Below are 15,319 nucleotides of genomic sequence, written 5' to 3' on the forward strand. Positions count from 1 at the left end.
TGTACATTGCTGGCTGCGATTTCTCCCCTCCGCGCGATAAAACATCTCACACCGACGGGCCTCGGTTTCCCCCGCCCACCTCTCGGCTCAATTGCTATGGCAGCCATCCCGCTCTTCGCTGTACCTTTCCACACTGCCGGATGCACTCGTGACAGCGGCGGCGCCACTGTCGTGCATTTCAGGAGCCCACAATTGACCGGTTACGGGCTTGGCTCTGGACGCGCGCCAATGGCATATCTCGAACAGAGTTGAGCACGAACTCTGACAACAATGAGACCGTTGCTAGCCCCGGAACTTGGTCTTCTTCAAGAAAGAGATTCGTGGACTGTTGTGACCCCCTTCGACCCCAGAGTTTGCCATTGTCCATGTCTAGAACCCTAGGATTGGCACATTATAGGTAGTATGTCTGCCGGGGAACCACCCGGAGAATAAGCCCTTCCATTTCGTCTAGTAGTAGCAATGTGCGATGAGTTGCTCTTGCTACCTACTACTAGGTAAGCTACAGCCTGATCCTGGCTTAGTTTATCGGCAATTCAAGTGTCTCGCGCGCCAATAACATATGCTTCTTATGGTGGCTGGGTAGATGTGACGCAACAGAAGATCTTGTCGTCCTCTAATGTAAGGCTCAGTATGACGGTGCTTCTGCCCTCGCCTTGAAAGCTCATAAACCCTCCGAATTCTCTGTCGCATTGCTCTTATCATCAGTTACTGCGCGGCTTCTAAAGGTAAACTACATGGTAAGAGGGGGGGGTTCGCTCTGCTCGGGATGGAGCGACCTTACCTCGGGCTGACAAGGGCATTTGTTACCTGAGAAGCAACGCGGACGCCTATCGACAGTGACAAATCGTTGTTGGCAAGGTTCGCCATTGACGGCTCCCATCATGCCTAACGAACAAGCTTCACAACTATTTCCATGACGACAATCCTACTCGGCGTCGATCCCGGGCTAGCAGACATCGTGACAAGTAAATCCGACTATGACTAGGAATGAAAGTCCGCATCCAAGAGCCACCCCAGAGGCACCCTTTTAAGAGGATCTAATTCGCATACTCAACGCTGGGAAATTCCTCCAAAAGCCCGGCATCACGCAAATTCAGATTGGGAACCGGCTAGCGGCAGACCTGAACCGAGGCAACCCAAAGTGAGCCACTCACTGTCAAATTGCCGAAACGTATGGGAAAGGCTAAACCGAGACCAAGCCATCGGGTTGACCCATGGTCCCGAAAGGATAAACATCTACATATTCCGTCCTTCTTTATAGTTTGCGTGCTCTGACAACCCAATCGACAGGTGGCTGGGAGGGAGCGAGGGCCACGATGCTCGCGGCGGTTCTGAGGGTGTGGACAAGGACTATATATGATCTCGCTCTCTCACCACGACATTGCTACTCTTGAGCATCGAGCAGTATCGCCAACCGAGTCATGCCAAAACCTACAGCATTCCTGAGGTACGATATGATCGAACCCACCCCGTCGCCGCTCGCGTCTGCGTATCCAACTTTCGCGTACCACCGTTCCCGGACACAGCCCACCAAACTCTCCATCTCATAATCCCGGCCTCCTCCGCTTGCCGCCGAGTCAGGACTCTGCACCACGGGGCATGATACCTCTTCGCTTCCCCGACCCAGGTCACCAAATCCATGTTGCCTTTGTCCTCGGTAGACGTGCATGTGTAAAGCCGAGGCGGGGAGGGGGGTACGAAACGCTTGACCAAAGCGGCAGTATCCGTATCTTTATACTTTGTTCATTTCCCTGGCGACGAGATGGAGGTCTGTCACTACGCCGTTTAGAATTCACGGCAACAACATCTCCACGCACTCACACACTCACTCTCACATGTCACCCGTCTACATCAATCACAAGTTGTCCATGAACACGTTCCCTCCGATGAGAGTCCACCAACCCTTCTTCCCCACGCCTCTCGAAAACTATAATGCACTGGTGATGGGAAACGAGCATCAGCAAGACCGGTCAAGAGCGTTTCCCTCATACTTCAGACAGAACGGCGAATGCATGGCAGCAGAACAACCCTCGCGTCGATTCAGAAGAAATACACGCGTACCGGCCAGGGCTCCTCGCGCGGCGGGCAAGACGTATCCAGGTAGGTCTCCCTGCTGGCGGATGAGCTAGCAGAGAAACAGAAAACCCTGGGCGTTGGTGGTCGGCCAGCCAGGCTGGCTGCCACACGTCAATCACATGGTGCGCAACCGCACTTACCCAATCCTCGGCACCTTCGCCTCGACCACCACAACGAGTACGCGGGAAGGTCGTCCGAACTGGGCTTTGTTTGTCGTACAGGCAGCTGTCAAGACTTGTAATCGTGCCGATGTTATGCCTAGGTAGGTAGCACGAAGCTACAAACACATCCTGTTCGTTTGCACCAAGGGAACCCCTCGTTGGAGGAAGTGGGAGTTCGGTCTGTTTGACCACCAGCTTGTGTTGTCATCAAATTCATGCGCTTGAAAACTCGAAATGTGCTAAAATTCGAATATGCTCTGCCTGAGCTGTCCTGGCTGTAGAACCCCGCTATCAGCCGTTATGTGTTAATCGCGTTAAACACCGTGAACCCGTTTCCGTAGTATGTCAGCCCTAATCCCAAATACCATCCTTACCTTGTACTACCGTGGTAGTATGCCTACATCGTTAGTCTTCCTGCGAGAGGACAAACGAAGCCCAAAAAGCCAAGCCTCCGCCAAACGCTGCATGTCTTGGTCCGGAGACGGACCGTTTCCTTCCGACTCTGAAACTCCGTGGTTCCGAAACTCCCCTCCGTCTGTATGTGCATTTTGAATGTGTGCCGTATAGACTAACCGATGCAACGAAAGCCCAAACAATCTGCAAAATGAAATAAAAAGTGGTACCGTGCATCTTGCTTGCGTTAGGTAGCCAGGATAAATCCGCCTACATCGCATGTGTCGGGACGGCGATGCCCGGTACGTGAAGGTGTTGCGCCCTGGCAAACGCACCCGTCAGGATTTCAATGTGGTTCACGAACGACTCGGCAGTCATGTTATGGCCCTTGTCCGCTTTGCTTTCCTCAGTGACCCAGTCAGATCCCCAAACCTCTGGAGGAATGATCGAGTTCTTGTACAGGGCGATCCGAACAGGCCACTCGAGGTGCTGCCACCAGGAGCTGGTGGCTTCGAATTGCGAAACAATGCCCATAACCTCTCTGCGCGCGACGCCGTCCAACCACCACACGGCCGACTCATAACCCTTAAGCAGCGCAAAGAAGCTGGCGAGAATGGTCAAGGCGCGAGGGCGGCGTTCTTCTAACAAGTCGATGAACCGCTTCGAGACCGTAGCAGGGAAAGCAAGGGCAGCACCACGATGAGGCAGTTTATGCGCCCAATTCAGTACAGCAACAGCGTGTTGGTACGACTGTCTCGTTGACATGGCCATGATGACGTCTTCGCCCTGGAGCTCTTCCTCCAGGTTGTCAAGCAACTTTCCGAAGAAGGAGTTGGGTGACGTTGCGTCTAGGTCCAGCTGGAGGACAGGCTGAGAGTCAATGATGGGAATGACAACACCGCTGTTGCGGATCCAGGGCCAGGATGTCGCCACGACCGTCTTGACCCCTTGAAATGCGTGGAACCACGAAAGCGGCAGCGAGTAGGCGCTGGCGGGATCGTTGGGGTCGGCCTCGTCGCGGATAAAAATACGGGAAGCGGTCGACTGGAAGGCGATGAGGGCGGCTGTGAGGAAGAGAGCCTCGGCGTTGGCCTCCGTGATGCCGTTTTGGAGGCAAGCGCAGTACGCGGCCAGTGAAGAGGCCATGTAAGAGTGCGAGGCTCGGATGAGAGTCTTGTCGTCGGGATTCAGGGAGCGCAAGTGCAATGCTGACACAGCGAGCATGGCATCCGCCAGATAATTGGCACCACCGAAGGCCAGCTTCGGGACCGTGTTCATCCAGATATCGTGAGTGGCGGGCGTGTTGACCACCAGGGTATGGGATGTCATTGACGTGAACTGGTGCATCAGGCGCAGCTCCAGAAGCCGATTGCTAGTCGTCGTGGTAGCAGAAATGGCGGTGGTAGTGGGCATGGTGTAGAGCGGCGTGTAGTTCATGGTAGGAGGCGAGCCGGCGAAGGACGGCGTTTTGCCTCGATTCGAACCAAGGGCGGAAGGTGAAGGTGCGGCGGACGAAGCTCTGTCGATGGGAGAGTGTGATGATTGGGTGTTCGATGGTGTTAAGGCGGTGAGAAGGTCGTCGAGGATGTCCGGGTTCTCAAAGTCACAAGGCACGCCGTGCTTGACGCAATTGCCGCATCTCGGATGAACTTCATCGCACTATTGACAAGGTAGAGTATTAGTCGTTGGACGAGTTGGACGTCGTCGTGGATGAGAGAGGGGTAGAGCACGGAGACGGGGCGACGGTACCTTGATCTTGCGCGACTTGCACCGCTTGCAACCAGCTCTCGACTTCTTGTGCGATCTCCTGGGAGGCATGTTGTGCCACCAGAAGAGTAATGGTGGAGGGGGTTTGGGGGAAGAAGAATGGTGATCAGAGACTGAAGGAAACAGGGCCGGACTTGCAATCCGCGGGGTTCCCACTCTATAAGGTAAAATGTCGGCGGCCTAGTTCGTCTTCACGTGCCGTCAACGGAACAATACAGTTGACGTCGACGTCTTCCTCTGGGGGGTCCTCAAAGGTGGCTGGCTGAAGCGCATGACAGCCAGGCAGGGCAGCCTTTAGGATATCGAAAGCGGAGAGGCGAAATTCAGGGAAGGGCGAGCCAGAGGGTCTTTGGAGGGTTGGGAGACAACAAGAGAACAGTGGCGCGAGGCAAGTGGAAGAGTGTGTGGAGTGGAGGGAGACGAAGCGGAGAGTGCGTGATGAAGGTCGAAGTATCGGGGACGACGGCAAGTTTGTAGGTTCGCTGTGGAGATGGACAATCCAGGGTCGAGGGGCCGGGGATGGGCGGGGTCCTGGTGTCCGTGTTCTGGGTCCAAGTGGTTGTGGTTGTGTCTCTTTTGGGTGTTCTCCTGTCTGGCCAGGAAATGAATAAGAGGCGCAGGACACGTCGAGGCGAGGCGAGAAAGGCAGACGGGCCAGGCCGTGGATGCAATGGCAAGTGGGTGCCTTTGGTGAGCGTCGACTCGTCGAGAAATGGGAATGGAACGCTAGGTGAAGCGAGACAAACTCAGGTTGCTGCACAGTACGGCGCGAGGTGTGTCAGTATCGAGGCATCGAGGGCCGTTTCGTTTGAAGATTGCGGATATCAGACCGAGGAAGAGGAAAAGAAAAGAAGTATGTGTTAGCGTTGTTGGAATGGGTTGCGCATGCCGTTGCCGCTGTCGTAGGGCAGACGGCGGCCAAACTTTGTCGTTTGGGATACAATGGAAGGCAGAGCAAGAAGGACAGGGGGGGGGACGCAGGGTGGGGGAGGCGGAAATTCGATGCGGTGTGGAGACGCAAGTCATTGTCCGTGGGCAGTGCGGCCACACCACCAAAAACCCCAAAAGGGCCTCATTGTCAAAATCAGTCCCCACAGTTGGGTGGTTTGGTGTGCTGTCAATGTCGGTACCTCGAGTTGCCGCAGGCGAACCATACAACCCAAAGGTACCTTGCTACACTTCCATTCCTCTCATATTGAAGGGGGGTAAATGTTCAGCTTCACATGGGACAGACAGCGCCAGCCATTGTCATGCTCCGCCACGCCCTGCACGTCCCAGTCCACGGCCTACGGCCCAACTGTGACAAATTCCGATCTACGGAGCCGATGAGTTGCGGACGAGCGTCGGTGTTGTCAGTGGCCAGCTTCACTACCTACAGTTGTGTGTGCTCCCAGGATGCACATCGGAATCTGTCATCGGCTGCAGCCCTGAGGACTTACAGCTCTTTCTATTCGTACGCTATACCACCCACGTAAGCCCTTCGAGTATCCGTGTATACTCCCCCACCCTCCCGGGATGTACCATTTACCTACGCAGCAATTGATCAATTATGGCAGTGTTCCATCCTCCTGTTCGGCATGCGTGTGTTCACGTACCGCGTTACAAACCTATCATGGCACCTGGATAGGAACGTCACTCGGAATAAGGTACGAGTCGATAAGAACCCGATACGTCAATTCCGCCGGGCCCTGGTCCCCGTCTGTTCTGGCCAACATCCACTGAACCCAATCCTAGAGGAGCCTCAGTCAAAAAGTTGCAGGGCCTCGTCGGCGATCCGTCCGTCTTGCAGCTTTCAGATCTGCTACAATGCGGTAACGGCCACAACCATGCATCGCCCTGATGGGTATTGCCCCCCCTTGCAAATCAACAAGGCGCGTTGTGCTCTCCACGACGGGTTCCCCGCTTGTGTGTTTCGCTTCATCGCGGAGGGGGGGAGGGACGACACGCCCAAGAAGCTGCGAGATTGGTCGGCGCGACACCATCACGAGACAACCTCATACTCCCGAGAGCCCAGCGGGCAACTGAACCGCCAAATCGGGGCAGAGCCGAGGAGCGCGGGAACGGGCACCCTGCCATCATACCCCCTTGCTGCGTTGTCGACATTGTCATCGTTCCAGTCATCCCCGTTGTCCTCGACGCCGTTTGGGTTGCTAGAAACAGAAGTAGGGTACCTCTTGAACCACAAGTCCCTTTCAATCTTGTCCGGTGTCACAAACGGCTCCATATTTTAGACGCTTTCCTGCTCTTCGGCACTCTATTTTGGGGGGGGGGTAAATAGAAAAGCATGAACTTTTCTCCAACATGAGTCGGGACCAAGGAATGGCGAACGTGAACGGTCCTGGCGGGCGGGCGGGCTGCAAAAGGTGAAAATCCATATATACTCGGCCATAAAGTGCGACAAGAGGGCGCCACGTCAGACGAACGAGACTCAAAGGCCCGATCCCGACCTGCCGTTGCTTGAAGTGGCGCCGAAACCCGTCCGCCGGGCTTTTTCTACCGTGTACGTGTGTGTGGGTATGATTGTGTGTCTAACCACGCAACATGAGGGACCAGCCGCCAGAAACGCTCGTGTCGATCCTTCGACAATGCATGCGGAAACAACCGCCGAGAGATGAATTGCCGTGCGTCAGTCGATCCGACGACGCGCTGGTATCCATATCCAGCCGGGTTCGTTGCCACGGGCGTTCGTTCGTCTGCTTGTCCGCGGCCCTGCGGCCAATATTTCGACATTGACATTTTGACAATAGCCTCTGGTCAGTGTGATCTGCGATTCGCTGGTGCCGAACCTGGGGGAAGCGGGCCGCGCTTGGCGGAGTTTATCAGATGCTGCGTAATACCCTCCTTCAGGGAATGAATGGCGGCGACCATGGTCGAATCAGCGAGTCTCAAGTGCGAGAGGATGTGGTGTGCGTGCAGGAACCCAGTGCCTGAAATTGGATCGAGGCCGGTGCATCCGAGTGGCATAACAGGACGGGAGGAAGCTGACGTATCGTGGTATATCTCAAGGAGTCTTGGGCATCTCTCTCTCCCTTTTCCCTCTTTCCATCTCTCCTTTGCTGCGGGCTCCGGTCGGCCAAGCCACAGATGTTTATTAAGACATGTAAAGAGTCTTTGCATTGTACATACTTTGTACATACATAGTTACGCGGTAAGACCAGGGGCATCATTAAGTGTAGTCGCAGCGTCTAGGGTGGATGGTTATTCGCGTTGGCTCCGCGGCCGCCATCCGGCCTGTGAGGAGCATCCCTTTGAGACGGGGCCACAGCAACGGAAACAACGATTTGCCCTCCCGTCCGTCCGCAGTTGAAGCTTCTAGAAGACATCACTTGTGAGCCAGCAAGAGCCAGCGAAAGCAGAGACTGTCATGGATGGTAAGGCAAATCGCACATGGGCGCCGTTTAGGAATACCCCCGGAGACAGCGGGGCGCTGACGGCCGTCCGCAGGGCTCTGTCCGGACGGAATTTTGGCAAACGACATTTGACAAGAGTGATGCAATCGTGTCACAGGCCGAAGGAAAACATGACGGCCGGTTCACACAGGTTTTACGACGGCATGCCATGTCAATGCTGGTGTGTCTGACAGTGCAAGACTTCGATGGCGGAAGGCAACGTGGCTCGATTCTTAGTTGGCGCACGATCCGGCTCGCGATCTCGGAGGCTTGAGTCCGTCTCACGTTGAAGAACCTCGACTAATCATGGTATGCTGAGTCGATACCGTCTCTTTTAGGTTGGCTGGTGGATGTTCTGCCGAGTGAAGTGGCAGCAAGTTTGAAAACAGGATGGCTGCATGGTGATGTCGGTCGATAACTTACACGACGCAGGCAACATTATAGGATTCACAATCAACAACCATCTGCCGCCCCAAGGCAAACCACGACCTGTATGTCTGTATACTTTGGGAGCCACCACTTGCTCCCCGCTGGGATTGTCAGTCAACGTCGTCATCAAACCCCAGAAGCCGGATGTGCAAACAAGGTCTTCCTAACGATCGAGCGGTAGAATAGACTCGTAACAATAACCACATTCCGCCAGTCCAAAATGCGGCCACCGACTGTCAACGAACAATACCACGGTCGGGGCACCCTTAATGTCGGATATGCTTCCCTCGAAGAACGGACGGAAAACCGGCCCTACCGTGACTGATATTCAATCAAACAGCCTACGCGCCGGGCTTCCCGGGCAGTTCAAAGGGGGACGCAAAAGGGCACTTCAGAGACATCACCGAGTGCATGGTCCGCCTCACGAAAGTTTCCTCGAACAGGGATGCTATATAAATCATTCGGTGGCCGCGGTCGCCAAAACAGGTGGGAGTACGGACGAAGTGTTGGAGGACTCGAAAGATTCACTGCTGCTGTTTACTCCGGAGTGTTGGCAGCTTTGGAGCATGGAACCTCGCGTATTCTTCCCCTTTCGACTGTGGAGATAGCCCTCTGACATCGGCAGTAATGGCAGTGTATACATCGTAAGGCTCCAATTTAAGAGAACGGCAACCTAGGGTGGACGATATGTTTGCATGGTCACCAAGTCATGTTGACGTCGTCACGGACGCTGTAAAGAAACCAACCGTTCCTTTGTACATGCCGTGAAAGAATGCGAGACATTTGTCCTCAGAAATTGCTGGCATTTTGCCTACAAGAAAGCACGGGTACACACGCCGAGTCGAAGAACGTGGGCAGTCCTGACGTGATGCACCGAGATCACATGTAGCCCCTAGCCCCGCGGCACCCGTCTCGGCCGATCGCCCATAGAGGAAGCAAGCCAGCTGCCGGACGGCACGGCGATATCTAACAAAACCAAAACAATCGGCGATGACGAGCGGGCGCGGACAGCCGTGGTCTCATCTGTCCCCCCCCTTGCAAATGACTCGAAAACTCGACTTGCCGTGACATACAGGGACGTCCAGGCCTACCGTGTGGCGAACGACCGAAAAAGTATCAATGCCCAAAGCAGAATAGTGTTTGGGCCCGTGGTCGATGCAAAGCCTTGTTGCCGGGTAAAGTTTTGCGACAACGCTTCGATTCGCTTACCTAAGGCTGGGTACCGGCGAGGGAGCAGACGACAGGATGAATGAAGCGCATATATTCCGAGGCGGTCGTTAAATTAGGCAATGGGTTGCTTGTTCATTACTACACAGAGGACATTCAAGGCAGCCATTGAAACAAATGGGAAAAGCAAACTTCCACCGGCTGAGCACCATGCCCGGGTTTGGTGAGCCACCGCTGGATGTAATTTTCGCCACAATTTTGCTCGCTCGACAAAACTAACTAACCATGCGTGCGGGCGACCGACCTTCTACATTGAGATAAGAAAAACAAAAGGTCTCATGGGTCGTGTTGTCGGCGACTGGTTTCGGTTGGTTCTTTGCGCTGCTTGCGTATCAGAGGATCTGATAAGGATGGCCCATCGGCAATGGACCACTGGCTCGGTAGCTATCGATATGCGACACCTGCCGCGATGTACGTAGGTGATGTATTGTATTGTACATAAAGTTGTCAGGGAGCTTGAGGGTTGGTGTGAAAAAGTTGAATCTCGAGACCATGTCAGTCGTGTTGGTGGATGTGTTGATGTAAGCGAAACCATTAGTCATCGAGCTTCTAGGAGGGCCGAGGCTGGCCGCTGCGCCGAATGTGTCGGCTCCACCTTCCCGCAGTACTTCCGGCCGCTCTTCTCCGTCCTTCCCGTTCAGTCAGTTGCCTAGGTACGCTCTCCACAGGTGCACAGATACGCTCTGGAGACTGGAGCGCATCACCACGAAAATTCTATCCAAGAAATGGATATGTCAGCACTCGGAACCAAGACCCCGAAGGAACTTGTGCCGCATTGTGTTCATCTTGGCTACCAGCAACAGCTTAGCTCATCCCACCGACTGCTAACAGAGGTAAATAGGTAGGTAGGTACAGAGTACCTTGGGTTGTGTTACCTTGGGGTGTGTACTCTGTCTAGCACAGACAATAGATTACAGCGTACTATGAGGAAACGCCAAAGGGCGCAGGCTCTACATTGTGCATCATCGGGATTTGTGATGACGGAAGCTCATCGAACATGTTGCTCATCAACTCGGCTTTCTCAGCAGCCTCAGCTTCCAGCTCCGGAACGAGGCGGTGTGTGCTTGTGAAGTGCGCTCGGCATCGAAGGCGTCATTCAAGAGCCCGCGATATAAAATGTGATGGGATCTCGCCTTACACGCGATTGTTGGAGACCTTCCTGATCAACCGATCGACCGCGCATGCACCCTGGGGAATCCTCTCGAGCACCTCATTTCCTGCCTACAAAAGTCCAGTGCCTTGCATAGCTCCGGATTGCGCCATCCTCAACACCCGCCACATGCCCGATTCCCGTTATAACTGATTGCCAACCTTACCTCATTCCACCTTCGCCGGATACCCACCTCGACGGAGCGAGCCCCTCTCGTCTCCCAGGTACGCGAAGCCAGCGATAAATAGCAACGAACCCGTCGCGCCCTCTTCCTGCGCAGCACGCCTGACCACCACGAAACCCCAATACTCCCCAAATTGAGCATTGCAAAACCACCGGTCCATTGATTGACTCACCATCTTGGTCAGCAGACGGCGCGATTGCGTGATTGATTCCCTTTCGGAGCTTGGGGCGCACCCGAAACAAAGCACCGTAGTCTCTTTTTTCTCTCCTGTTCGGTCTACCGGTAGAGCGGGGCAATTTCCACTCAATTCGTACGGATACCCTCGACTACAAGAGGTTTTTTTTCTTCTTCATACGTAACACGTCAGGAAGAGGAAAAAATCGAGGACCCCGCGACTCGGTTACCGTCGACTTTATTCACACACGCACACACACATAAACACCGAGCCTTGATTTTCTCAATTCCGTTCCCCTTGTTCTTGATACCCTCGTCTTTTAAAAACATACCTTGGAAGCACGAACCCTTTTGAAAACCACCGTCATCAATCCCCCTCTCCACGCCTAGGACCCCTCCACAAAGACCCCTCCAAGGACCCCTCCATCGTCACAATCATGACCGTCCCTGCCGAGCACCCTATCGAGACCCCTCCGCGGGCGCCCTCTCCCGTCCACAACTTCGGCACCCTCGCCGTTCACGCCGGATCTCCCATTGACCCCGTCACCGGCGCCGTCATCGAGCCCATCTCGCTGTCCACGACCTTTGCCCAGACCAGCGTCGGCAAGCCTGTCGGCGTTTACGAATACTCACGCTCCAGCAACCCTAACCGCGACAACTTCGAGCAGGCCGTCGCCGCCCTCGAGCACGCAAAGTACGCCCTCGCCTTCTCCTCCGGCTCCGCCACCACCGCCGTCGTCCTCCAGTCCCTTGCCGCTGGCTCCCACGTCATCTCCGTCTCCGATGTCTACGGTGGCACCCACCGCTACTTCACTCAGGTTGCAAAGGCCCACGGCGTCAAGGTCACCTTCACCCCCGAGATCGAGGTCGACATCTCGGCCCACATCACCCCAGCCACCAAGCTCGTCTGGATCGAGAGCCCCTCAAACCCGACCCTCCGCCTCGTCGATGTCCGCGCCGTCGTTACCCAGGCCCACAAACACGGCATTCAGGTCGTCGTTGACAACACCTTCCTCTCCCCTTACGTCCAGAACCCCCTCGACTTCGGCGCCGACATCGTCGTCCACTCCGTCACAAAGTACATTAATGGCCACTCCGACGTTGTCATGGGTGTCGCCGCCTTCAACTCGGACGACCTCAAGCAACGCCTCGGCTTCCTCCAAAACGCCATCGGCGCCGTACCCTCTGCCTTTGACTGCTGGCTCGCCCATCGCGGCCTCAAGACCCTCCACCTCCGCGCCCGCGAGGCATCCCGCAACGCCACCGCCGTCGCCACCGCCCTCGAGGCCTCGGATAACGTCATTGGCGTCAACTACCCCGGCCTCGACTCCCACCCCCACCGCGCTATCGCCAAGAAGCAGCACCGTGACGGTATGGGCGGCGGCATGCTCTCCTTCCGCATCAAGGGTGGCCACGCCGCCGCCGAGCGCTTCTGCCAGTTCACCCGCATCTTCACCCTCGCCGAGTCCCTCGGCGGCGTTGAGTCTCTCGTCGAGCTCCCTAGCAGCATGACCCACGCCGGCATCCCCAAGGACCAACGTGAGGCCGTCGGTGTCTTTGACGACCTCGTCCGTATCAGCTGCGGTGTCGAGGACGCCGAGGACCTGCGCCGCGACGTGCTGCAGGCCCTCGACAAGGCTGTTGCCGAGCAGCAGAATGGCTCCAACGGGTCCAACGGCGTTAACGGACACTAAGGGGAGGGGGAAGAAGAAGAAAGATCAGAAGGGCGGGGGAGTGATACCCACCCGTTTCATGAAGTCTAACGTATTTCGGGTTTCTAAATTTAACGAATCCATCGCCGCGAGCGTAGCCGCTCCTGATGTTCTCTTGGGTGGCTGAATCTTTTTTGTTTTCTTTTTCTTCATTCTACTTTACGGGCCAGAGATGGGCAGAAGCTCCGGCGAGAACAACTAGCATCATGATAACCATGGTCATCATCACACTAGAGCAAAAGGGGAGCATAGGCATATGAAAGCTATTGAAATTTATAGAACAGGAAAGGGGGTATTGGCGGTAACCTCATAATAAACTCCAAATGAAACTTATGATGTCCAGGCCCAAAGTGCTCTTGAAGAACAAATCCTTTATCGTTCAACGCCCGCCACGGCCAAGCTCGTGTTGCGTCATTCCGTCGTCGTTTTGTATGATTCATGGTAGAAAAATGGCACGACTCAACAGCCCGCTTCGTCTGTCTCTCTTTTCATCTTCTTGAAAATCCCGAGCGTCTACTCATTCCTCTGCAAAGTTTAGATTTAAGAGGTTCTCTGCCAAGTTTCCACCGCCGCCATTGCCAATTTCGCCGCCGCCGCCCTCATCACCCTGCCCCAAATGCTCGTTGCGCTGCCGCTGGATCTCATTCATACCTTGACATGCGGTCTCGGCGATGTAATGAAGCTCTTCGAGCGTGCCGCTGTTACAGTTTGGAAACACACCGTCAATGCTGCGTTGCCAACTGCTGGTGTCGTTCCGTATGGCTGTCTGATACGCATTCACGTCGTATTCGGTAACCCGCAGGGCCCGGGTGCGGGGTCGCATCTGGGTAAGGAGATGGTCGTTGGATTCCAGCGCTGGGAGGTAGCATACGGGGCTGCCGTCCGCTTGTGGCGGCTGATGATACCCAAGGGCGACCTCGACAAAACGTTGCGCGATGGAGCGACCTAGCCCGCAGGGGTCAACGAAGTCAAAGTCCGGTGGCGAGGGAGCGGGCGAGGGCGGCAAGTCGTCGCGGGTGTAGAGGTCATAGCCCAGGAAGGAGGCACGGCAAATTTCGAGCTTCGGGCAAGAATCACGGACAATCATGGCCATCCAGTCGTCGTGAAGGCCAGGGCGCTGGTTTGGAAGGCCTATCCAGAGAACCTGCCTCGAATCTTCGTTGAGGCTTTGCCCTTGCTCAACTTTGAGATAAACCTCGTTCAGGTACAGCTCGCGCAAGGTCACGCTGAAGTTACGAGCCGCACATCGGAGGAAAAGTGGAGTGATCTCGACGCGCTTCAGTTCTAGGGCCGTTAGGAAGGTAAGCGTGACGGGTGGAGGAGGCAGCGCGCGGGCCCGCCACTCGTCCAGTGTCATGTTCCATGATTTTGTATGCTTCAGGCCCCGTGGTGGACGATCGTCGTCGGTGCCCGACAGACAGAGTGTTTTCAGAACATCCGCGTTGTGTATAAGGTCCCATAGGCATGTGCCATAGAAGGATACGCGGGGTGGGTCGACTTCATGACGGCGAAAAGAGATCATCATGTGGTCGAGATGGAGGATGGCGCGCATGATGGCGAGGACGTCGGAGGGATTTGTCCAGAGATCGACGATGGCTTGATCGGAAACATTTTCAAGAACGAGTGTCTTCAGTGGCAAAGAATCCTCCGGGCGCCGCGAGAAGGCAGAGAAGGTATTTGCAAGAATCATCGTAGCGGCATTACAGCGGTGGCCGACAAGCTGGAAAGGTAGGTTTAGACGGAGAGAGGAGACGAATTGACAGTTGAACAGTATCGTTTCGAGGGTATGTCGGTAGTCCAACGATGTGAAGGAGGCCGGAGACATGCAGTATTCGCGCTGTAAGGTCTGGACGAACTGTTTCATAGAGGGTATGCGGTCGAAGATAGTGGACAGAAATTCCACTTCCACTAGTCGGTAGTCAGTACCAATCTGCGGGCGCCAATGGCTTTCCTCTGCTTACATTCGTCGCGAAGGACCATGAGGTCAATGTACATGGACTTGCAATGGTATCCGATCGTCTGAAGGGAGTCGATATCGGGTTGCCGACGGCGGCTGTTCTTACTTAGACGGCTGAACTCGAGGGCAATGGTCCGGCATGCGTATGGTTTAAGGAAGCGATCGAAGGCTCTGCAAACGAGGCGCAAGTCCAACACATTGTTTCGGTGACCCAAGTCGACGCATTTCTGGAGGATGGCGTCGATTAATTCGTGGGGAAGCGACTCCATTGCAGGATCGTGAAGGGGGAGCTCCGGGGCTCCTGCTTCGACGACCACTCGACGCGCTACTAGAGCGCTGCTTTGGGTATTCGAGCAGCTCGATGAGGATTCGATAAACAGTCAGCCTCTTCAGGTTTTGGTGTGGAGGACGATTGCTCGAAATGGTCGTGTGATGGCAGTCGAGGAGATTTGGTTGCTCAAACGCGAGAGAGTGTTGGTCAAGCAGTCAGAAACGAGATGGGGGAGGTGTCTGAGATTGTGTCAGGGAGCTTGGGCGCTTCAGTGTCACTTCGGTTTACTGTGCAACGTGCGCTAAGGGCGGCAGGGGTTCACCCATTAGGGGAGTCCCGAGACCCGCATTACGTGGATTTGAGGCTTTCTAAAGCTCCAGTTCCCAACAAGACCTCATCACGTCTCATATATTGAATGATGCGAGTTCC

General features: G+C 55.1%; 4 protein-coding genes across 4 annotated transcripts; 2 read left to right on the forward strand and 2 right to left on the reverse strand.

Annotated features, from left to right (window-relative positions):
• Positions 1–1,935: 1,935 nt before the first annotated feature.
• On the reverse strand, positions 1,936–5,357 carry CDEST_09897 (Putative zn(2)Cys(6) fungal-type DNA-binding domain-containing protein). The gene is made up of 2 exons (XM_062926055.1): positions 4,380–5,357; positions 1,936–4,289 (listed from the first exon to the last, which is right to left on the reverse strand). The coding sequence occupies exons 1-2, from the start codon at positions 4,446–4,448 to the stop codon at positions 2,901–2,903; spliced, it is 1,458 nt and encodes a 485-aa protein (XP_062782106.1). The 5' UTR covers positions 4,449–5,357; the 3' UTR covers positions 1,936–2,900.
• Positions 5,358–5,650: 293 nt separating this feature from the next.
• CDEST_09898 (uncharacterized protein) lies at positions 5,651–6,834 on the forward strand. Its single transcript, XM_062926056.1, has one exon. The coding sequence runs from the start codon at positions 5,975–5,977 to the stop codon at positions 6,626–6,628; it is 654 nt and encodes a 217-aa protein (XP_062782107.1). The 5' UTR covers positions 5,651–5,974; the 3' UTR covers positions 6,629–6,834.
• Positions 6,835–10,606: 3,772 nt separating this feature from the next.
• Positions 10,607–12,821, forward strand: CDEST_09899 (Putative cys/Met metabolism, pyridoxal phosphate-dependent enzyme). Its single transcript, XM_062926057.1, has one exon. The coding sequence runs from the start codon at positions 11,388–11,390 to the stop codon at positions 12,642–12,644; it is 1,257 nt and encodes a 418-aa protein (XP_062782108.1). The 5' UTR covers positions 10,607–11,387; the 3' UTR covers positions 12,645–12,821.
• A 1-nt stretch (position 12,822) lies between these two features.
• Positions 12,823–15,126, reverse strand: CDEST_09900 (uncharacterized protein). The gene is made up of 2 exons (XM_062926058.1): positions 14,624–15,126; positions 12,823–14,570 (listed from the first exon to the last, which is right to left on the reverse strand). Exons 1-2 carry the CDS (start codon positions 14,886–14,888, stop codon positions 13,180–13,182), a joined length of 1,656 nt encoding a protein of 551 aa, XP_062782109.1. The 5' UTR covers positions 14,889–15,126; the 3' UTR covers positions 12,823–13,179.
• Between the last annotated feature and the right edge of the window lie 193 nt (positions 15,127–15,319).

This window comes from Colletotrichum destructivum, chromosome 6 (genome assembly GCF_034447905.1).
Source record: "Colletotrichum destructivum chromosome 6, complete sequence".
Lineage (NCBI taxonomy): Eukaryota > Fungi > Ascomycota > Sordariomycetes > Glomerellales > Glomerellaceae > Colletotrichum > Colletotrichum destructivum.